The following is a 21,673-nucleotide window of genomic DNA, read 5'->3' on the forward strand; positions in this document are numbered from 1 at the left end:
CTACAACACTGTTCATTGTTAGAATAAAAGTCAATTTTCAAGATCACACCCACAAACAAATTTTTACGACTTATGACTTACGGCTTATGGCTTACGGCTTACAGCTTACAACTTACAACTTACAACTTACAACTTACGGCTTACGGCTTACCCTTTACGTTTTACGAGAGGACTCTTCAAGATTATTACCCGACTTTAAACGTAAAAAGGGCTAAAAAAATTTTTACACGCTCGAACTTAAAAATATTTCCTGTGGTCTTATTTTTTATCTGTCGTTAATCTTTCATCGCATTTTTTTTTCGATTGTTTGAATATTCGTTCTCGTTTCGGCCGTTCGCGTAAAAAACTATTTTTTATAGAGCAAAAAATAAAAATAACTTCAGTAATAAAAATTCAAGGTTTTAACAGTACTTGCGAGAGAGTGAAGGAGCAACCCTTTTTTATAACCTTCCATGTGCGCATGCACATGTTCCAACACTTTTTGCATAATCTCCAAATAATTAAAAACTATGCCTCCGCAATGTGAACCACATTAAAGAAATGTAAAGACGTTATGTACATCCGATCTTCATAGACGGTGTTTTTTGGAGTTAGGCTGGTTAAGCGATTAACTGAGGCTTGTTATAAGGCTTCTGATTCTGTGTTTCCCACTGCAATTTCTGTATTGTGGTGAACATTACAACATTTGAGTTATCAAGTTTCAGGAAAACGTTAATCAGTGTCTGTTACATAGTATTTACAGCTCCTCGCAAACAAAGGTCATATATTCAGGTCCCATTAAAATAAAACATTGCAATATTTACTTATTTAAACAGGTTCTCAAATAAATTGTTTATTTTTTGTGAGGAGTACAAACAAAAACAGAAATATATTTTATTGCTACGCTATCGCAAACATACGTGGTTACTTCAGTTGGAAACAAATTGCATCGAGGTTAAGCTTTCTTCTTCGCTGATCATTTTAGGATGTTAACCAAATTTTTCATTGTATCGTGTCTAACCTTTTTCAAGTTCACAGGTAAGGTTAACTAATGTATTAATTATACCGAGGGAGTTATTTTTTACACCAAATTTGCCTGTCTTCTTCGGTTCGGGCTTCGGTCTCTTATATATGCTTTACCATGCCGAGCCGAACTCACACATTTTTCACTGAGCTCCACTTGGCACATCTTATAAAGCCAATAGCTAGCCGTGCTGAACTGAGTCGTGTCACACAGCTGACCTAACTATGCCGCACGCTTAGATACGGCTTAGCTCGACTGTATAAAACCAAATGCCGAACCGAGCTGTAGCATGCGTACGTATAACGTTGTATATCTGTTTATGCAGCAACAAATTTTTATTAAAGACGACTGCTATCTTAGCAGTTTACGTGCTGTTTAGTAAGGCCCAGTTAACGGTATGCTGAGTCAAATAGAACTGAGTCGTGCTGATAATTTGCTTTGCGTATTCTAAAAAGAATATTTTTATGTTAAGCTATATAAAACACGTTTTTGTCAATTTGATAACATGGTTAGTTAGTTACAAACGGGATTCTAAATATATTCTTGTTTTTATTAACGCAGTTAGCAGGTATAATATAACAATTGGTGGTTATAAAAAAATTCTGAATACCTTCATTTTATTTTTAACCCTGTTGTAAAGGGTATCGTTTTATAAGAGGGGGGGAGAGGACCTCCATTAAATTTAATGAAGGACAAACGCTATTACTGTGAAACTTGGCACAGTAACTTTAACCAAAATAGAAGAAATGATTTTGCATCAAAAATTAATGTTTACGATTATTTTTTGCTGATGTCATCATTTTCTCTATCTTTTCCCTTCATATTTGCCTAATTTCAAGGACAAATATAATTAAAACAGAAGAAATGCTTTTTTCACTTTATGTTAGAAGTGTCATTAGTATAAAAGAAATTCCTCTTAGCTCCGAGAAAATTTAAAAAGATCCCACTTCTGTTTTAGTAGTGGAAGTAAAACTTTCCACATCTTCTTGTAATAGGGAAAAAGTAAAAGTCGTAAAGATTTCTACTCAAACCTCATTTAAAACCAATTTTTTTGAAAATAAACCCATGGGGTGGTGAAATAACCACACCTCCACGCCCCAAACAAAAAAGGCCCCCTCCCAAAAAATAGGTTTGGCCCTATTCGGGCTAGGCTAGGAAACGGGATTAAAATAATTCCACCCCTTCCAACTTTTTTGTAATAACTACTAACGCGTGTCGCTTTAGTAGTCGAAATTTGTTGACTTTTAATCGTTTTTAATTATTTTCCGGACAGTCAAAATATTGTTGATATGACGTCACATATGTTGTCAAGCTGATTCATCTGTAAGCAGAAGGTCAGAAAAAAATGGGTCAAACATTTTTCTTCTTCTTCAAATCTCCTTATCAACAGTTGAAAAGTCATATTTTAGTCCTTTAAGTTCCTAGCAAGTAATCTTACAAAGCCCCTAAGAAGCCCGGCTTGAATAGGTAAGACGGTCTGAATAACAGAAGAATTTAAAAAATAACGAATCCTTTAGATTACCATAACACTATACAAGAGTTCATGTGTAATGTTGCATGACAAAAAAATTCATAACTCAAAACATTAAACTTCTTAACGTCCTAGAAAGATAAAAGGCGTTACCTTCTCGCAAATTATTTTTTCATTAGAAATCAGCTAATAATTATTTTTGACAAAGAAAATATATGATCAATAAAGCCAACATATTTTCAAGATAAGCTTGAAGTGGAAGTCAAATTTACAATGTTATTTTACAGACGTGCTACTCGTTTCCATTTGACTAAATGTTTTGCTATAGCGCAAAAAGATCGCGAGTTTTTTTATTTTCCCGTGCGCACTTGGTGAAATTCTTTAACATCAGTATTTTAAGCGCAGTCGTAAAAAGCGCCATGATATCAACAACATTGCATTTTCTTGTAATTTCCACTATTCTTTCCAAGGAAAATACTTGTTATATTCTAGCTGCGACTACCTGTGAACGACACTATGAGAAAGTAGGATGCTTCCATCGACAGTACAAGCTACTACCAGATCTTATTGTCAACGATCGAGACGTGACACATCAGAATTACTCTGGAGTTGAGATTGATTGGAATAATACAGAAAGTTCCCTACACAGGTAATCAGGCATTTTTTTAAGGGAAAATTATAATAAGTGTTTGTTTGTTGTTTACAAGCGGGAATTATGTTAAAGCATAAACCAGATTAATTTGAAATTTGTTTCGATTAAGTTAGACTAAATGATAAGCATTTCTTTCCTTAAAACGCGAAGGTTAAAGTTAAGAAATAATTGAACTGTTTGGAACAGAACATGAGCATGCCTATTATTAATTCAGTTTAGCCTGTCGTTGTTCTGATAAAGCCAGAGGCTTCTATCCTTACTTTTCTATCGGTTTTTATGGCGAATGTTGGGCTGGAACTGATTTGAAATTGTATAACATCGTCATCAATTCTGATGACCAACGGACAGACAAATGTGTCACTGGTGCGAATCTATCAAAATGCAACGATGTAGATGACAGAGAATGTGCTGGAAAAGGATTTATCGAATACATTTACTTTGTCAAAGGTAAAAATAATATTAAGCAATGGACTATAGCAGTTGTTTAATTTTTATTTTGCGATGAAAGTAGGTCCTCGTATTTAGCCCCACCTAGCTTAATCCACATAATAAATATAAATATATTTTTTTACTACTTTAATTTATATATACTAAGTCGTATAAAGTTAGACAAGAGATAATAAGATTTTTCTTCTTCTAGATATTCCTGCGCCAAAAACAACACAAATTACTTCTACCAAAGAAATAAAGACGGGCGCTTCGACAACACACACTAAAGTACCAACACAGCGCCCTGAAACTGATGCACCAACACAACGCCCTGATACTGATGCACCAACACAACTCCCTGATACTGATGCACCAACACAACGCCCTGATACTGATGCACCAACACAACGCCCTGATACTGATGCACCAACACAACTCCCTGATACTGATGCACCAACACAACGCCCTGATACTGATGCACCAACACAACGCCCTGATACTGATGCACCAACACAACGCCCTGATACTGATGCACCAACACAACGCCCTGATACTGATGCACCAACACAACTCCCTGATACTGATGCACCAACACAACGCCCTGATACTGATGCACCAACACAACGCCCTGATACTGATGCACCAACACAACGCCCTGATACTGATGCACCAACACAACGCCCTGATACTGATGCACCAACACAACTCCCTGATACTGATGCACCAACACAACGCCCTGATACTGATGCACCAACACAACGCCCTGATACTGATGCACCAACACAGCGTCCTAATACTGATGCACCAACAAGACATCCAGCAACAACAGTTGCTGTAGAGACTACAGTATTAATGTGCAGCACTACCTCACAAGAGGAGACGAAGCCAACTACACCAAGTAAAGCTAACTTCTTTAGTTGTACCAGATAGTTGTGTTTCCTACGTAAAGTTCACGTCGCAATTATACGAAGGCATTTGAAAAGTTTGTAAAAACATATTTTCTTTCAGTCTCACTATAAATAAATTTAGTGGAATAAGAACGTTTGCCAATATGTTTTACATTTTATATTTTTATTTAGGCGTTCATTGTGAGTGGACATACGGTAAGGGCATCGGAGGGCCAAAAGTTTTCACAGAGCCGGTTCACACCCGCGCAGAATGCATCAATGCCTGCTTAAAACTTAAAAGTACGTATCCGGATATAAATGGGGCCACAGTCCCTGCAATGACTATGATAAAATTTAGATGTCGGTGCGAAAGAAGAATGTCTAGCAGAAATAGAAATGCGAAATGGTTAAGCTGCTATTTTAAATAAATAGAGAAAAATACTTGTTTGTACTCGTTATAAAGAAAAATGGTCACTTTATGTTAGTAACTTTTAAGACAATACCATCGAGCCTTAATGTGCCAGTAAACATTTCTGCTGGTGGTAACTGGAAGGCATGGCACCAAAATGATCACCCTTTTCGTTTGTCATTCCCTCTCCTATGCGGTACGCTTCTTCTAGCATGTATAAGACAGGTAGTTAACGTTTATAAGAAAGATGGACAATAATCTGACCAGTTTAACCGTGAAGGTCATATAGTCATGATTGAGCGTCCCGAAGGTCAACGTCGTTGAAGCAAAAACTTTAATATCTAAGTTAAAAAAGAGCTATCAACTTAAAGGTAATATGAAGTGCTTTCAATTGAATGAACTTAGTTTAAAAGTTTTGTATTAGCAGCATGAACTAAAGAGTTTTGAACATAAATTATAGATTCTGAGAGAAAACTGCAGAAACACCCATATTAAAAATAAAGGTAACGGATGAAGGGGTAATTGGTGTAGAAATATCTTAAGTTAAAGTGGACAAATGCAATGGCTAAGGATTTATAAAATGTTTTAAAAAGAATGAAGGTTTGCATGAAATTCATTTTGGGTTTTTTTTATCTAAACAAACCGCAGCAATACGAAGAAGTAAGAGGAATACTCATGAAAAATTATGTTGGTTAATATATAGGTTCAAATGTTGCTTCAAATGATTATAATGCTGGAGATGCTGCTACTATAAAGGTGTTGAAAATTAATTATAATATACCTGAAGTAATTCCACTTTCTCCACTTTATCTTCCATATTTAATTTTTTAGCGCGCGTCTCCAAGGGTTTTTTGATCATTCAACATTGACTAGAACCAAATTAATACGCTAAAACATTGACCAGAATCAAAATAATACGCTAAAACATTGACCAGAACCAAAACAATGCGCTTAAACATCGACCAGAAGCAAAACAATACGCTAAAACATTGACCAGAATCAAAACAGTACGCTAAGACATTGACCTGAATTAAAACAATGCGCTAAAACATCGATCAGAGCGTTTTCAAACGCGAATTACCTTACGTATGCTATTTTCCCAGATTTTAAAATTTCTAATGACGTTAGAAAAAATGCTGACCTCAACAAGAAAATATTATTTAATTTACCTCTTTTAACTTTTGCTACAATCGTCCCAAGTCTTAGTTATCACTTTCTCAGAAATTATAAAATGTTGTCTTTTTACGACACAAGGAGTATATAAAATATAAGTTACATAAAGTATATAAAAATATGATTTTAAAGATACGTGAAAAGTCACTTATCTAGTTTTTTGTAACAATCCCACCACTGTATTCTTTTTAAAGATAACTAAGACACACTGAAAGTTGATGTTATTTAATCTGATGATAGCATCCAGTGAGTATTAGAATTGACATTTGTCACAATGTAGAAAAACTCTGTGTCTAATGCTACTGACGTCATCACTGTTAATTGGATTTCTTAACAACTGATATTGTGGTGATAATTTGATAAAGGGCTGACAAAAATTTGTTGAAAGTTCGTTTAAGTAATAGAAACAATGCCTTGGGGAAGTTTACAAATTGACGACTATGGAACTTTTTTACTCCTTGTATTGAGTAAACAAAACGATTGTTTATTACTTTGTTAATCTGGTCAGCACAAGTAATAACATCACCAACTAATTAATACAGTATAATAAATAAAAATGCCGAAAGAAATAAAAAATCCTTCTTGTACGTTTACCTTAGAAAAATAATCTTATTTGCATGTTCGTGTCAGCATACTTTATGCATTGAAATCTGTTCTCTGTCTTTTTACTCATAAATATGTATGTTTTTTGAACTCTACCTTAGTTTTTGTAAAAACATCTTCTGCGTCCACATGTTTATCTGTAAGTTATAATTTTAGTCGAGTGTTGCACCACGTATGCAATCTTAGTATCTGACGTCGTATCGTGTAAGGTAAGTTAAGTTTCCGTCTTAATATCAAGTGAATTCAGTACGAAATAATATAGCTGTAAGGGTAATTTTATTCCGCGTGCTTTGAAAATACACACTGCTGGCGTGTCACAGTTAATAAAGCATTTCTACTATGCTTTTATTCTTTGTAATCATAGCCAGATCCGTTTTGCTGTTTTACCTTTTAATTTTATTTTTTTTTTGAAGTTCTTAACTAAAGCGGAGTCTTATAAATCATACCGGTGTATTTGACCTTATTTTTCCAATCTACTTTGAGAGATTAAAGGTCCCATCGGACAGTTCTCAGGTTCATCAACTTCATCGGGTAGAAATCGGGTTCAAAGCCGAAAAATTTACGGTTCTTTGAAAAAGGGATGTCTTGATGAAAAATGGTGGTGAAATTTACATTGAAAGAAAAAGTTCTGCGTTGCAGCGAGTTTTAACCATACATTGCAGCCGCAAAAATGTTGTATACTCAATTCTCACAGCAAGGCAGCATTAATGTGAACAAAAAAACCAAAGGTAATGCAGAGACATGCCGCGCCGGACGGTAACTGCGTTCTCAGTGTGAATTTAGTCTGAAAATACGGTAGACTTTTAAATTTCAAAGTTAATTGATGCGCAATAGCTGGCTGAATTTTTAAAGTAAAAGTAATTAATTTGTTTTTTTTCGAGACAAAATTGAGCTGTTAACCAACAGGGGTGCTAGACTTCGTTAAATGATGAATCGTCCTACACAGAAAATAGGGAAAATATCTCCAACAACGTTGATGTTTTTATGATGGCGTGTATTTTTCTCGCCTTACTTTATCGTGCGATTGTTTGGAATCAAGTTGTGAATTAGTATTCATTTTAAAAAACATAAAATTTCACAAATAATTTTTTTTTCTCTATATTATAATACCCGTATACGTCTGTAGGCTGTCACGCAAAATTGTACTGCAAGTAGCGATCACCATCCTGTATAAAAAGGACAGGCGAACCCGTGGAGTTTTCCACGGGTCATCGACTAGTTTATTAATATTTTCTGTACATCTGTAACATAATTTGAATTTTTTAACTTAAAACCACTTTATTAATTTTTGATGTCAAATATTTTTGCTTTTTTAGACCAGGTCAACAGACATTTTTCATATAACGTCACCTTATATAATAGCAGGGGTGTCATAGTAACAAACCAGACCAACAGAACAGAAAGTGTGAATGACCGCACGCATGCTGTTAACAACAAACTATCTTTGTTGACCTCTCATTTGAGTTCTAGACAAATCTTTGTGTTCACACTTGTGTAATTTGCAGAATAGAGAAAAAAAGTTGAATCATAGGGTTATTAGTTCAGCGTTTTTGGGGAATACTTTAGGAAATTGGACACCAAATAATTGCCATATTTTTTAGAAATTTTTTTAACACTTAGCTTTACTACTGAAACGTTCTTATTAACAAATCCACGGTTTAAATTGCAAAACTCGAAAAATATGACATCCATGAACATATCTTAGGGAACGTGTATTATTAAGTTTTATTACGTTTCGTTAATACAATATAAACTGTTTTGTCTATCTATACCGAGAAGTATTACTCGAGGACAAAAGTATAGACAGAATTATGATGAAATACATTATTAGCTACGTAGAAACAAAAAAACGTACTAATTTAAAAATCTTGTGGCTGAGAGAGATAAGCTATTCTCCCTCAATCGTTAACTTGATAGAATACATCGTGTTGTAGAATACAAAAAAGCAATTAACATCTGAATGCCTCGACGGGGGTAATGACAAAGCGTGGTTTCATCATTACCCTCTAATTTTCATAAAGGGCTCAAGCATCGTGGAAAGGGAGAGTTGGACAGGACCAGCGAAGTGGAGGGACTAAATGTAATATTATATAAATTGCAATATATTAACTGACCAAAGCGCTCCTGCTTTACAGCACTAAAAAAATGCAAAGTCAACAAAAATGGAAAAGTCTTGCTTTTTTGCAATCTTTTCTTTAGGGCTTCTTTTCCCCTTTTTGATATAAAGGTAGCACAAAAATTACCAGAAACTGGAGTCATTACGTTTTGAAAAAAAATTATTAACTAATTGTTCCTAACCGCTGTGTTTTACTTATGTAATCAGACGATTCCTGCAAAAAGCACAAGACCATAAAACGAGATACTGTTTGTTCCTTCTTGCAGTAGAAACCAATCCTTTGACAAATCATAAGGTTAAATATGACATTGTTAGCGTAAAGAAATGAGATGAAAGTTATTATCTAGCAACAAAAACTCCCTCGCGTACAAAAATCAATTCAAAGCCAAAAAAGGAATGACGTCACAAAATAATTAAACGTGACAAAGCTTCGGCTGAATAGTAATAATAATAATAAAAATAATAATACTAAAGTAATAAAGAAAAAGCAAATTAAAGAAAACATTTAATGCAGAAAAGTTTAAGAGAGTCGTTGGTTAGTTAAACAAGGTTGCACATAGAGTACTGCATGTGAATCATTACCACCACTCTGTTCAACACGTTTCGGTAAAGCATTCTCCTAAATCACCGTATATGTGGACGAATGATATAAACATTGTGTAGTGATATTCACTTCTTAACTGTAAAGGAAGCTGGGAACTAGATTGAAAGTATTTGTTTTTCTCTGTATTTCGTCAGTATTAATCGTTTAAATAGCTTATTTTTTCTTATTTTCATTTCAAGATTTCTTAAAAGGATTAAGAATAACGATGAAGTTAGCTATGATTTATGCCATACTTTTTTATAGCAATTTTAAACATTTAAACTGTGAATTTGTCACAAGCGTTTTGGATATTCAAAATTAATGCTTTCACGAATCTCATTCCAAGATACAACACGATCCAATTTCATTATTTCAACTCAATTTCCCTACAGAGATTATTTAAACGCTGATGGAGATTAAAAAACTTAAAGATGCATTTATTTTTATAACTTTGCAGAGTAGAGAGAAAAAAATTGAACGTATATAACGAAGGACGGATTTTCTAAGTTCTCACGGTTGCTTTAATAGTAAGAAAAGGTAAATTGTTTTTTTGATAGAAACAGTTTTAATAGGAGCGATTTCATCTGTTTATTTCTTTAAAGAAAACCTCAGCTTTAAATCACATTTTTTGGGGGAGAAAAGGGGGCCGAAGTAACGCTGACTGAGTAATTTTGACGTGATTTTTTTCTCTAATGTTTTTATATAGCGTAAGGCTTTTAAAGCTATCATCTTAGGACATTTAAAGTCATACGTAACATGTTCTCCAATTTGTCCAAAATTAAAGAATATGTTAAAGGCTTTGTCAATACCAACAAAATACTGAAAGACTTCTTTAAACTTAAAACTGAGAAAATTAGAGGAAAAATTATGAACAACTTAAAAACATTTGAAAGATTTCTTCAAGTCTGTTTTATAAAGAAACCATGTCTCTATAGCTTGTTAAAAGGATATTAAAATATTTCCATCAGTGATTAGACTTACCTTAATATTACACGATTTTATTCAACGTATTTTCTGGTTTAAGAAAATAAAGACATTTAAACAAAATTTTAAGATTTAACATAAAAAAATTTTAGAACGTTGAGAACGGAAAAAAAAATTTATACCAGGTTAGCAGTCTGGTGTTGTTAAAGCTTACTTCCTGCGAAAAAATCGAGTCGGCTTCATATGAAAGAGCTTGGAGTTGTCTATAACTTTTTTTTTTATTTTTTTTTGAAAAATCGCGATCGGTTCTCAAGATTTTTGACTTATACGCTTTGATAATTATATTAGTTGAAGGGACTACGGAACGGCTGTTGGTTTTCGACTTTAGTGACTTACACGAAAGTCGAGCTGATGGCGGGAAAAACAAACTGGCTATTTTTCCGGCATGTATGTAATTTACAGAATTTAACATATAGATATATCTGGATTTTTTTTCTTTTCCAGCCTTGGTCATGTTTTCATCCAGAATAAGTCTTGCTGAAACATTTCTTTGTAATATACTTTTCAAAACAAAATATTGAACCAGCGAGCAAAACGCGTTTGCCGGATTTTTAATATGTGCGCGGGATATACGGAATGTGAGCATTTTGAACTGTTCGTAGCCCCTTCAATGCATGAAATCATGGAATAGAAAAAATGAGGCGCTGTTTCAAGAGTTTAACAAGGTATGTGGTTATGTACATATGTTTTCACCTATCCAGTTTAAAATTTTGAACATATTCACATGAATATTAATACTTAGTTACCCTGATTATCATTCATATCAACAATTGTTTCAGATCATCTAATCGATGATGTCATACTTTCGCATAATCATATGCTGTTTTATAAACTTTCAAGGCTTTTTATCTCGGAAACTAATAAAGATTTTTCAAAAAAAAGTGTGACAATGACTTTATCTTTTATTATAGGAAAAAATGCAAGGTCAGCATTTTCTATAACAATTTTATGACGTCATAAGTTCCCGGATTTTAATAACCTTAATTTCGGATACCTTTGGAATGAAAAAAAGATTTTTAAACAATTCCATATGACTTTACAGAAAGTTTATTCACTAAAACATAAAGAAAAATATCTTTTTCATGTTAAAATTTATCTAAATAATATAAAAATAATATAAAAATTTACTTAGAATTTGTGAGGAAAAAATTAAAACATCCGTTTTACAAATTGTATCATCTTCGTTTTTTTTAAACATGTTTTTAAATCCACGAGAAAGGACATTAATTTTTGAACGTTGAATAGATAGACGATTTTGTTTCGTAAATTATTTACATTATGAAGGTGAATTAGCTACAAACATTAGGACATCAATTTTTCATGGATGAAATAATCGCTAATACATGAATTTGAGAGAAGTCGATGAGAACACGGGAGAGTACGTTGTTATAAAAAGGTAGCTTAAAAAAGTTGCAGAAATGTTGCATCTAAAAAAAGGGTGTAGAAAAGTAAGTTGTGGTACTCGAAATATTTTTTTTAAATATCAAAATTAAAAGGTTATTTTCCAGCAGTAATATTTCTTTTAAATTAATTTTCTTGCAAACAAATTTTACATACGTCGTGAATAAGTTAGTCAGAAAGTGATATCAGAGGTACGAAGAATGAATATATAACACATGAATCAAGTTCTGATTCATCCTTTAAAGATAAAACTTCAATATTTTTATTCGCTTCTTTCGCGAACTTCGCAAAGTTAAAACAGTCATCTTTATGTGCATTTATCTTCACAGTTATATATGTATTAGATAGAAATAAATTTAACAAATACTTCCTTAAATTGTCTGTACTCAAGTTTAATGGCATATTTCCAATATACGAGGTGAGTGTAAAATTATAACCTTTTAAAGTTACAATTATTGAGGATTCCTGATATTTTTTATACTGAGGTTAAAAGCGCGAAGTATTTTCGGTGCTGCGTTTTTCACAGAAAAGAATTTTTAACAATATTTTCTTTTCTTTATTATTATTTTTCTGATCTGTTTGTAATATTTGTTTGATAAATCAAAAAACAAACAGAAGTCTTCATTATCCAAGCGATTTTTTTACTTTTTGTTGACTTTTTCGTGATGTTGCGTGTAACAAACAAGCTGCGATCAGGCCATCTTTTAAAACAAAAAACTACATGTGTAGCAGAGAGGTCAAATGTTTCTTTCTAAGAGGTAAATGTTTTAATTTAGAAAGAAAGAAGAGTCAGGAAATTTGACTTCAGTCTGAGGTGTTTATTTATTTTTATTTCATTTTCAGATGAAACTACTTTTTTATTTTGCTAGGTTTTTTTGAGCATTTTTTTATTTATTTTACAGTTAGTACATTACAAATACTTGCGATGCAAAATCTAAGTGCAAGTTTCACAAAATTGCAACAACCGATTCTGTGAAAGTTTCTACCTTAAATGTTATTTGTGTTGTTTCTTTCATTCTGGCAAAATTTGTTCTTATCCTTTCCTTATTTTTTAGCAATTAGCCTCATTTTTATTATAAAACTGTTTTAATAAAAAAGCATTTACATTTGGAGTGGGCCAGAAGATGCGCACAACCGATATTCGTAACATTCTAATACAAACGTCGATACCTCTTCCTCCGCCACCCGGCAAGTGTCCTCAAGTCTTACTTTTTTAATTTGAAATACAGACTTCGAAGGGCAGTAACACGTGAGTCACATCTATACCACAGAAGTGGGTTTAAGAGGAAGTAAAAATGGTACTTTTATGTGAATTCGGTTGGGAGGTTTAATGAGTTTCAACGCTTAAGGGACTTCCTGGTTCATGTAAAAGTATATCTTCCACTTTTCCAGATCATAACTGAAATTTGTGTGATACATAGTTGACCACTGCACAGGGAGTTAAGCTGGCTTGCTGGCTTGCTGTAGACTTACTCACATGTCTGATTGCTCCCCTGTTACAAGTGAAATAAATCAATGTTGATTTTTTAGGGTAAAAAAGCTCACAGGTCTTATCCTAAAACTACATTACTGCTTATCACATAATCACATAAAATCCTTATGTGTTTAGTTACGTCAGAGTTACTAGTCATGACGTCATAGATAAATATAGTTTTAAAATATACAATTCGGTATCTGTAATATCGGTCCTGGATTTTATCCTATGATGAATAACCTTCGCAAAGACCTTTAAACAAAATGAATACATTTTAAACTGAAAAGATAGATAACTATTAAAAAGAAATACAAATGCTTTTAGGCAAAATTTCTCTAAAACACTCTAAGCACTCTACCCACCTCTTTTATTCCACTGAGAAAGAAAATTAATCTTGATGAAAAAAGCAGTAAAAGTAGGCTATCGAAGTCAAAGAATTAAAACATATTATAAACATTAGTGGATAAACTAAATTATATTTTTTACTTATTTAATGTTTTTATTTTTTCAATTTTTTTATTTATTACTTTAGACATGAGTAATTTTAAGAACGATATTCTCAAAGCACACAACAACTATAGAAAGAATCATGCAGCACCAGCATTAAAATGGTCTTCTAAACTCGAAGCAAATGCTCAGAAATGGGCTAAAGAACTGGCCAAGAAGGGATACCTTCAACATGCAAGTCAATCTGAAGAAGGAGAGAATATAGCTTGCTTAAAAGGTGAAAAAATTTTTGCATAATTTATAAAATTTTACAACTTTTTTTAAGTGATTGTAAGGAGATGTAAATTAAAAAATGATCTATACATTAGGTTTTCTGTTTCGGCAGAAAAATACATTAAAATTGGTGTCTATTTTATTTTTATTTTTCTTAAATAGGTTGTGTGAAGCTTTTAAAAATAAATATTATAAATATTTTAAAGAAATGTGAGTATTTGTTCCGTGTTGATCAATATATACACAATGTTGTCGTTAGTGTTTGTAAATACAACGACAAACATGTTCAAATATAGATTGCAAGAACCAACTGTGGCGCCAAGTAATAATATTAACGAACTTGATGTTAAACACTAAAAGTGAACCCTAATCATGCTGGAGCATCTGTGTGTGGGCGAGTAGAGTGCCCTATCCTTATAACTTCCTTTATGCACATGATAACTTAAATGCAGTATTCTCAGCCCATTTGGTGCAATCTACTGACCACTAATTGGCTTATGTGGCAGGCAAGCAAGTTAGAGCAATGCTACATGCATCTCTGGCGGTAATGTAACATAGTTACAGTCGGAGGGGAGGAAGAGCCAACCGTTAGGATGGAATCCCCAAGGATGTTAAAACCTCCCGTTACTTACTCACTAATTTAAAATTATACCCAAAAGATACATTGTTTAAATTTATTGTGTGGCATATATTTGTTTTGGCGATATTTGCTTGAAAATATATAAATTGAAGTATTTTTTGTTACAGTAAATGTCACTTCAATTATTCATCTATTAAGCTGATACACCCTCTTATTGATATGTCGCGTTTTACAGTGAATTTTACTGCTTGGAATCATTTCCAAAATTTTCTGGGGCGTAAAGTGGGCGTTATTCCAGAAATCCTTAATCGGTAATTAAGCGGAAGTAGGAACAAAGACTTCGAACTATTGATAACGTACGGACCTCTAATATGAAATTTAAAAAAAAAATGACTTTAGAAAAATTCAAAAAATATCAGTAGAGCTGTGGAAAATAGGCCTGACATACATCTGCATACATTTTCTGCATACAAAACAAGTGTGTCCTTATTTCAGAAATAATATAAAATCAGCTACCAAAAGTTCAAGTCATTTGGTTAATCTAAATTTTTAGAGAACGTCATTTCCTTTTGTACTTCTTTGTATAAAAATCTAGAGGACTGTAACTTTTGTCGTGTGACTGTTCGCTTCAAACATTCACTTCATAAATAAACTATCAGGAAACACAAAATAAAAATAGTCGCATGGCTAGCCCCCGTGACCTAAAAAGGTAATTGTTATTTTCGGATTAAATTTACATTTTGCGCCTGATGCGTAATATTGGACATTGGTTGATGTTTAGTGCTTAGCTAAAATTTTATTTGCATTAAGTCAAGCATTACTCATAACTTGCAGCTTTTAAAAAAAAAGTGCAGCTTATTGCAAAGTCGGATACAACAGGCATAAAATATACACCGTATTCATATTCTACTTCCCAAATTTTTATTATAGTCAAACCTCCGTGAAACGGACCTATCTATGGGACCTCCAGGACTTCCAGGCAACAGTGTATTTAAATGATTGAGAAACTATCTTGTGAAAATATTCTTTCAATAAAATAGAACACCATTTAACAGCGGTACTAAAAAAAAGGGGTTCAATTTATCAAGGTTATGTTTTTATCGAAAGAGAAACTTAAGTAGCTTCGAAAACCCAAAAATGATTTCCCAAAAGTTTTTTTCGTAAAATTTAAAATTTAGAAGTAGAATTCGCAAAAATTAACTTTGCGAAATTTCGCGATGATTAATCCTCGCGAAAATTTCTGCCTTCAAAGTATACTTCACTTTTGAGGAAAGAATATCCTGACATATTCTTACCATATTCTTAGCACAGTTAGATTGAAAGATGTGAGAACGCAAAACTGATGTAAAAATAACCGCTAAGGTTGTTGCAAACCTAAATTAACCAAGAAACAACTATATTTTGTGGGGGAAGATACTTGAAATAAAAACAGAGAAAAGACATATTACAATAATAAGTGGATACAAGAATATATGAGTTCACAAACCCGTTGTTGTTGTTGTTTTTTTCAGTGAAATTTCAAAATGAACACATTCTCAACTTTTTGTCTAATTTAGTCTTCAATGTTCTTATAATAGAGTATATTCTTTGAAAAGAATGCGTAGTCTTATCCAGGAAACGAGGTAAAATCACAATTCAGTTAGCCGTTTTTATGCTTGTTCCGTCCTAGGTGCTGAATTAACTGGTGGAAAAGCTACTGAAATGTGGTATGAAGAGATCAAAGATTATGATTTTAATAATCCCGGTTTTAAGTCAAGTACTGGACATTTTACACAGGTGAGTCACTTTTCAGGTACTTGTTCATGGGTGGGGTCTCACACATGGATAAGCATTATATAATTATAGACAAACCGTATTCCTTCTTCAATGATAACTAACTTCAACTCGACATTATATACAATGTTGGCAAAACTATATGCTTTAAGCTGAAACTAGTCAGAGGGGTGTGCTGTCACATGGGCACTGAGTCAAATCCACAATGGGGGAAGTGACAGCACAAAGTGAAGAATACAAGGCACACAGCAGCGAGGGCCCAGACCATGACCACACTACACAAGGGGGTAAACAAAGATGGTACCCTAGCTGCACAAACATCAAAATATACTACTGTTGCGACATCACACTGTTCCTCATTGGTGAGTCATCACACTTACATAAAACAGAGAAGCAAATAATAGCTAGAGAATACATGACCGTGTTAGCACCAGACTTTCAGAATTTGTAGATAAAATCACTAACTAGGGGAGAGTAAGGCACATTTAGTCTAAGTGTATTTAAATTCATAAAGTTCTTGGCAAACTAAGAGGTTGTAAGTTGTTATTTTTTGAGGCGTAGATTAGTGGTTTTAGCTCTCGTTCACTATGCGGGAGACCAGGGTTTTTACATGGGCGAGTGAATGTTACCATAGCTCCGGGTTAACCCAAGCCATGTGAGAGAAATTGGGGAGATAGCACACTGTGTAGGCCGTTGGATGTTGCCGGGGTTGTCTAGTAGAGTGCGGGCCCTAATTGAGTCTGCGTAGCTCACAAACGAGCATTAAATACTCTAGGACTCTTCATCTAAGCCATGGTCCCTCCTGGAAATAATAGACAGGGTATATCCCTCGATATTTGTGAGGCTAGCCATGTAAAATAAGCACATCTCTTTATAGGTCTGGGTGCGAGAAAAAAGTATTTCTATGTGAAAGTTTTCCCTGGCTTAAGTCTTTTTGCACTTTATTTAAATTATTTTAGGTTGTTTGGGCAAGCTCGCTAGAATTAGGTGTTGGCAAAGCGACTGCTTCAAATGGTATGCAATTTGTCGTAGCAAGATATTACCCAGCTGGAAACATGCTGAGGCGATTCCCGGAGAATGTTAAAAGATCTGGTTCTAAACCCACTACGAATGGAGCTAACACCAATGGCAATAACAATAATAGTAATAATAATAATAACAATAATAGAACAACGACAGCAAAACCGACAGCAAAACCGACTCAGCCAAGTAAGCCACCAAGCGAAAGACAAAGTAAGTATTAAAAACATGTGAATATCCGTTAATTTGATGCCGCATCTCTTGCCTTTACCAACCTTTCATTTTGCCGCATGTTTAAGCAGTGTTGTTTGCTTCAAGTATTCCTACTTTTTCTATTTCTAGCGCCAAATAATTTCAAAAACGACTTTCTTCGAACACATAATAAATATCGCAAACGTCATGGTACGGCCCCGTTGATATACAGTAGTCGGCTAGCTAAAATGGCATCCCAAGCGGCAGAAGACGCCGCCAAAACAAATACATTACGATCTATAGATGCAAAAGACGTAGGACAAAATATGGCAGCGATGACCGGTGGCGAGTTAAGTGGAGAGCGAGTGTCAACTATGTGGTATGAAGAAGAGACAAAATATAATTATAACTCGCCAGGATTCAGTTCTAGTACAGGTGTGTTTTATTTTCACTTTTATTTTCAATATGTATTTGCGTGCTTTATTTTACATCTGCAAAAGAATAACGGTTTTTGACGAGTCGTATCCATAGAAACTGGACGCATTCATCCCCAAAATAATTGCGTTAAATGAAACATTTTAATTACGCCTGTTTTCTTTGCAAAGGGAGTTTCTCACAGTTGGTGTGGAAAGGTTCACAAGAAGTAGGAGTTGGGCGGGCGTTTGGTGCTCAAGGACAGACATTTGTTATCGCTGTATATAAACCTCCCGGCAATATAAGAGGACAGTATGCAGAAAACGTGTCACGCTCCAGTGGACCATTACCAGATGTATCAAAAAAGGAGACTGGGTCTTGCTGTGTCATATTATAACTTGTTATAATAGAACTTTAGCTTAGTTTAAAACCAAGTTAGTTCCCAGGGAAGTAGGATGCAGTGTTTGTCGATAAAACATGAAACGTACTGACTTGCCTTACCCCGAAGCGATTTAATATCGCCGATTAATTAAACGTGATAATTATATATTTATAATTTATAATTATCAAGTATTTATAATATTAAACGGCTATAAAAGTTTGGAAATTGCCACTTTTGCCGACGTTTTACTTATAGAAATTGAAATTTGAATACATCTGAGCTTTTAAGGAGCCATCATTAATCTGATGGAAGAACGCTTGGTCAATTTCTTCACCCCCTCGTCATTGTCTCACATATAGATAGTTTGAACTCTATCATTGTTAGTACATTTAGAATGAAGCTGGGGTTACGCTTTAGATCATTGACTGGAAATTTATTTGTCGTAATATTGTTTAATTTCGAATGGTTTGATATATTTGTAAATTTTTTATAACACTTGTAAATTATTATCTCCCAGAAAGTGTGAACATATACATTTTTTTCTTTGTTTGAACCGTCCACAAGTATAATTTCAATTTGTAGTTGCCACCTATCTTCCAACATTTCTCTGTAGCAATAATTACTTAGTGCAATTTGCGGTTGAAGTTATTTACCCAGGATAGCCTCTTCAGTTCCTACTGGTACTGCTATCAAGGAGGTCCAGCGAAGGGGGATTGTACTATAGCATTTAAAGCTCCCATTTGAGCTACGAAAGCTGTGCAAACACCGCAATCGCTCAACTAGACAATCGCCTCAGATATTAATCCTATTCTCGTGCTGGATGATAAGCAGGATGGATAGTTTCACACTTTTATAGTCTCTCGCATGACTCGGCCGGGGTTTGAGCGCACGACCTTCCGCACCGGATGCGAACGCTCTACCCCAGGGCTACCAGTCGGTTAATTTCTCATAAGTAGTTTATAAAGCATAAAAAATCGTGTCCATTGGACGAGAAAAATTCCATCGTTATAAATACAGACAGAAATTAAAAGTGATGAACTGCACTCTGTAGTAACAGCAGGGGCTCTTGCCGTCAAAAAAAAGTCAAAATTATGCAAATTGTGACAAAAGTGTGAAACTTATAATCTTAAGAGAGACACGTCCAAAAATGCCGACTTCAGCATTTTTTCAAAAAATTGTTCTTCTTACTAAAAAATTAAAGTAATATCTACACTATACGAATAAACTAGCTACTATTATATTTTTCTCATTGATAATAAGGCAGGTGTTTTTTAAGATGCGCATGGAGACACTAGTTGAAGTTGTAACAAATCAGTGCGAAAAGCCTTAGCTTTTCGCACTGATTTGTTACAACTTCAACTAGTGTCACCATTCAATATGCAGCTTTTGTAAGGAAGAGATTTAGTAAATTAGAACATTTCAGCTTGATGAGACTTTCATGATAAACAATAACGAGAATTATTAAACTTTCAGAATTAAAACAGAATGTCGTTAATCTAACATCTGAGGGTGCCGATCAAACGCTGTGTGTTGTAAGTCACACAAAATTTCGGAGCTCTATGTTGCTTAAATCTCTTTATTTTACACACTCGACTGTTGCTTTCCTTGTTCCTATCTACTTTGAAAATCAAATTCACGTGTTTGCCTGCTCCACTAGGCTAGTGAGGCAATCTCTAGACGCTATTTGTACAACATTGTATGGTATGCAATTTATCGTAGCAAGATATTACCCAGCTGGAAACATGCTGAGGCGATCCCCTGAGAATGTTAAAAGATCGGGTTCTAAACCCACTACGAATGGAGCTAACACCAATAGCAATAACAATAATAGTAATAATAATAATAACAATAATAGACCAACGACAGCAAAATCGACAGCAAAACCGACTCAGCCAAGTAAGCCACCAAGCGAAAGACAAAGTAAGTATTAAAATCATGTAAACATCCGTTAATTCGAATGCTGCCTGATTTAAAACACATTCTTTAATCTCTTGTCTTTACACCAACCTTTTATCTTCTGCAGCGTGTTTGAGCAATGTTTTTTGCCTGTTAAAATTAGAAATAATTTACACAATTTAGGAGAAAATAACAAGATCAAAATCCAAATTATTATATTTCGACTTTTCCTATTTCTAGCGCCAAATAATTTCAAAAACGACTTTCTTCGAACACACAATAAATATCGCAAACGTCATGGTACGGCCCCGTTGATATACAGTAGTCGGCTAGCTAAAATGGCATCCCAAGCTGCAGAAGACGCCGCCAAAACAAATACATTACGATCTATAGATGCAAATGACGTAGGACAATATATGGCAGCGATGACCGGTGGAGAGTTAAGTGGAGAGCGAGTGTCAACTATGTGGTATGAAGAAGAGACAAAATATAATTATAACTCGCCAGGATTTAGCTCTAGTACAGGTATAATAGTTTTCCTTTAACATTTAATACGTATTTGTGTGTTTTATTTTACATCTGCAAAAAAATAAATAAATAACGGTTTTGGACGAGTCGTAACCATAGAAACTAGACTTTTTCATCCTTAAAATAACTGCGTTAAGTGGAATGCTTATCTGCGAAGAATATTGTGGTGTTTTTTCATCTTAATTTTTAATACTTTCTATTTATATGCGTGAGCTTATGATGTTTGAAACATTGTTGAAATAAAAACAAAAATAGTTTTTATAACTTCATAATTTTCACAAAAAAAAACTGAAAAAAGCATATTGCCTTCGCTGTCATATATTTGACTTCCTCTTAATAAAATTATCCCGCCCGCAATTCTAGGAACAACCTTATTTATGTGTTATTCCTTCTCTTTTTAATTACGCCTGTTTTCTTTTCACAGGGAGCTTCTCACAGTTGGTGTGGAAAGGTTCACAAGAAGTAGGAGTTGGGCGGGCGTTTGGTGCTCAAGGACAGACATTTGTTATCGCTGTATATAAACCACCCGGTAATATAAGAGGACAGTATGCAGAAAACGTGTCACGCTCCAGTGGACCATTACCAGATGTATCAAAAGAGGAGACTGGGTCTTGCTGCGTCATATTATAACTTGTTAAATAAAACTTTAGCTTAGTTTAAAACCAAGTTAGTTCCCAGAGAAGTAGGATGCAGTGTTTGTCGATATGACATAAAAAGTACTGACTCGCCTTACCCCGGCCTAATTAAAAACGTGATAATTATATATTTATAATTTACAATTATCAAGTATTTATAATATCAAACGGCTATAAAAGTTGGGAAATTGCCACTTTTGCCGACGTTTTACTTATAGAAATTGAATTTTGAATACATCTGAGCTTTTAAGGAGCCATCATTAATCTGATGGAAGAACGCTTGGTCAATTTCTTCACCCCCTCGTCATTGTCTCACATATAGATAGTTTGAACTCTATCATTGTTAGT

The 21,673-nt window shown here is 34.1% G+C and overlaps 2 protein-coding genes and 1 long non-coding RNA gene across 3 annotated transcripts; 2 read left to right on the forward strand and 1 right to left on the reverse strand.

Annotated features, from left to right (window-relative positions):
• Positions 1 to 882: 882 nt before the first annotated feature.
• On the forward strand, positions 883 to 4,926 carry LOC130621631 (nascent polypeptide-associated complex subunit alpha, muscle-specific form-like). The gene is made up of 5 exons (XM_057436958.1): positions 883 to 1,017; positions 2,967 to 3,123; positions 3,341 to 3,573; positions 3,767 to 4,453; positions 4,635 to 4,926. The coding sequence occupies exons 1-5, from the start codon at positions 966 to 968 to the stop codon at positions 4,868 to 4,870; spliced, it is 1,365 nt and encodes a 454-aa protein (XP_057292941.1). The 5' UTR covers positions 883 to 965; the 3' UTR covers positions 4,871 to 4,926.
• On the reverse strand, positions 1,420 to 6,257 carry LOC130621635 (uncharacterized). The gene is made up of 3 exons (XR_008980898.1): positions 6,021 to 6,257; positions 5,633 to 5,720; positions 1,420 to 1,450 (listed from the first exon to the last, which is right to left on the reverse strand). It is a non-coding gene; the product is annotated as an uncharacterized LOC130621635 (long non-coding RNA).
• Positions 6,258 to 12,214: 5,957 nt separating this feature from the next.
• LOC130621226 (rho GTPase-activating protein gacF-like) lies at positions 12,215 to 21,351 on the forward strand. Its single transcript, XM_057436538.1, has 10 exons — positions 12,215 to 12,469; positions 13,718 to 13,909; positions 16,155 to 16,261; positions 17,218 to 17,491; positions 17,621 to 17,905; positions 18,076 to 18,269; positions 18,684 to 18,708; positions 19,740 to 20,186; positions 20,403 to 20,687; positions 21,115 to 21,351. The coding sequence occupies exons 1-10, from the start codon at positions 12,433 to 12,435 to the stop codon at positions 21,318 to 21,320; spliced, it is 2,052 nt and encodes a 683-aa protein (XP_057292521.1). The 5' UTR covers positions 12,215 to 12,432; the 3' UTR covers positions 21,321 to 21,351.
• Positions 21,352 to 21,673: the final 322 nt, after the last annotated feature.

Source organism: Hydractinia symbiolongicarpus, chromosome 12, assembly GCF_029227915.1.
Source record: "Hydractinia symbiolongicarpus strain clone_291-10 chromosome 12, HSymV2.1, whole genome shotgun sequence".
Lineage (NCBI taxonomy): Eukaryota > Metazoa > Cnidaria > Hydrozoa > Anthoathecata > Hydractiniidae > Hydractinia > Hydractinia symbiolongicarpus.

Excerpts from the sequence above, each read along its gene's own strand:
- LOC130621631 (XM_057436958.1), top strand. The coding sequence starts at position 966 with ATGTTAACCAAATTTTTCATTGTATCGTGTCTAACCTTTTTCAAGTTC. Across the intron at positions 1,018-2,966 it reads AACCTTTTTCAAGTTCACAG|CTGCGACTACCTGTGAACGA; the intron begins GTAAGGTTAACT and ends GTTATATTCTAG. Across the intron at positions 3,574-3,766 it reads ATACATTTACTTTGTCAAAG|ATATTCCTGCGCCAAAAACA; the intron begins GTAAAAATAATA and ends TTCTTCTTCTAG.
- LOC130621226 (XM_057436538.1), top strand. The coding sequence starts at position 12,433 with ATGTGTAGCAGAGAGGTCAAATGTTTCTTTCTAAGAG. Across the intron at positions 17,492-17,620 it reads GCCACCAAGCGAAAGACAAA|CGCCAAATAATTTCAAAAAC; the intron begins GTAAGTATTAAA and ends TTCTATTTCTAG. Across the intron at positions 18,709-19,739 it reads TGACTGGAAATTTATTTGTC|AATTAAAACAGAATGTCGTT; the intron begins GTAATATTGTTT and ends TTAAACTTTCAG.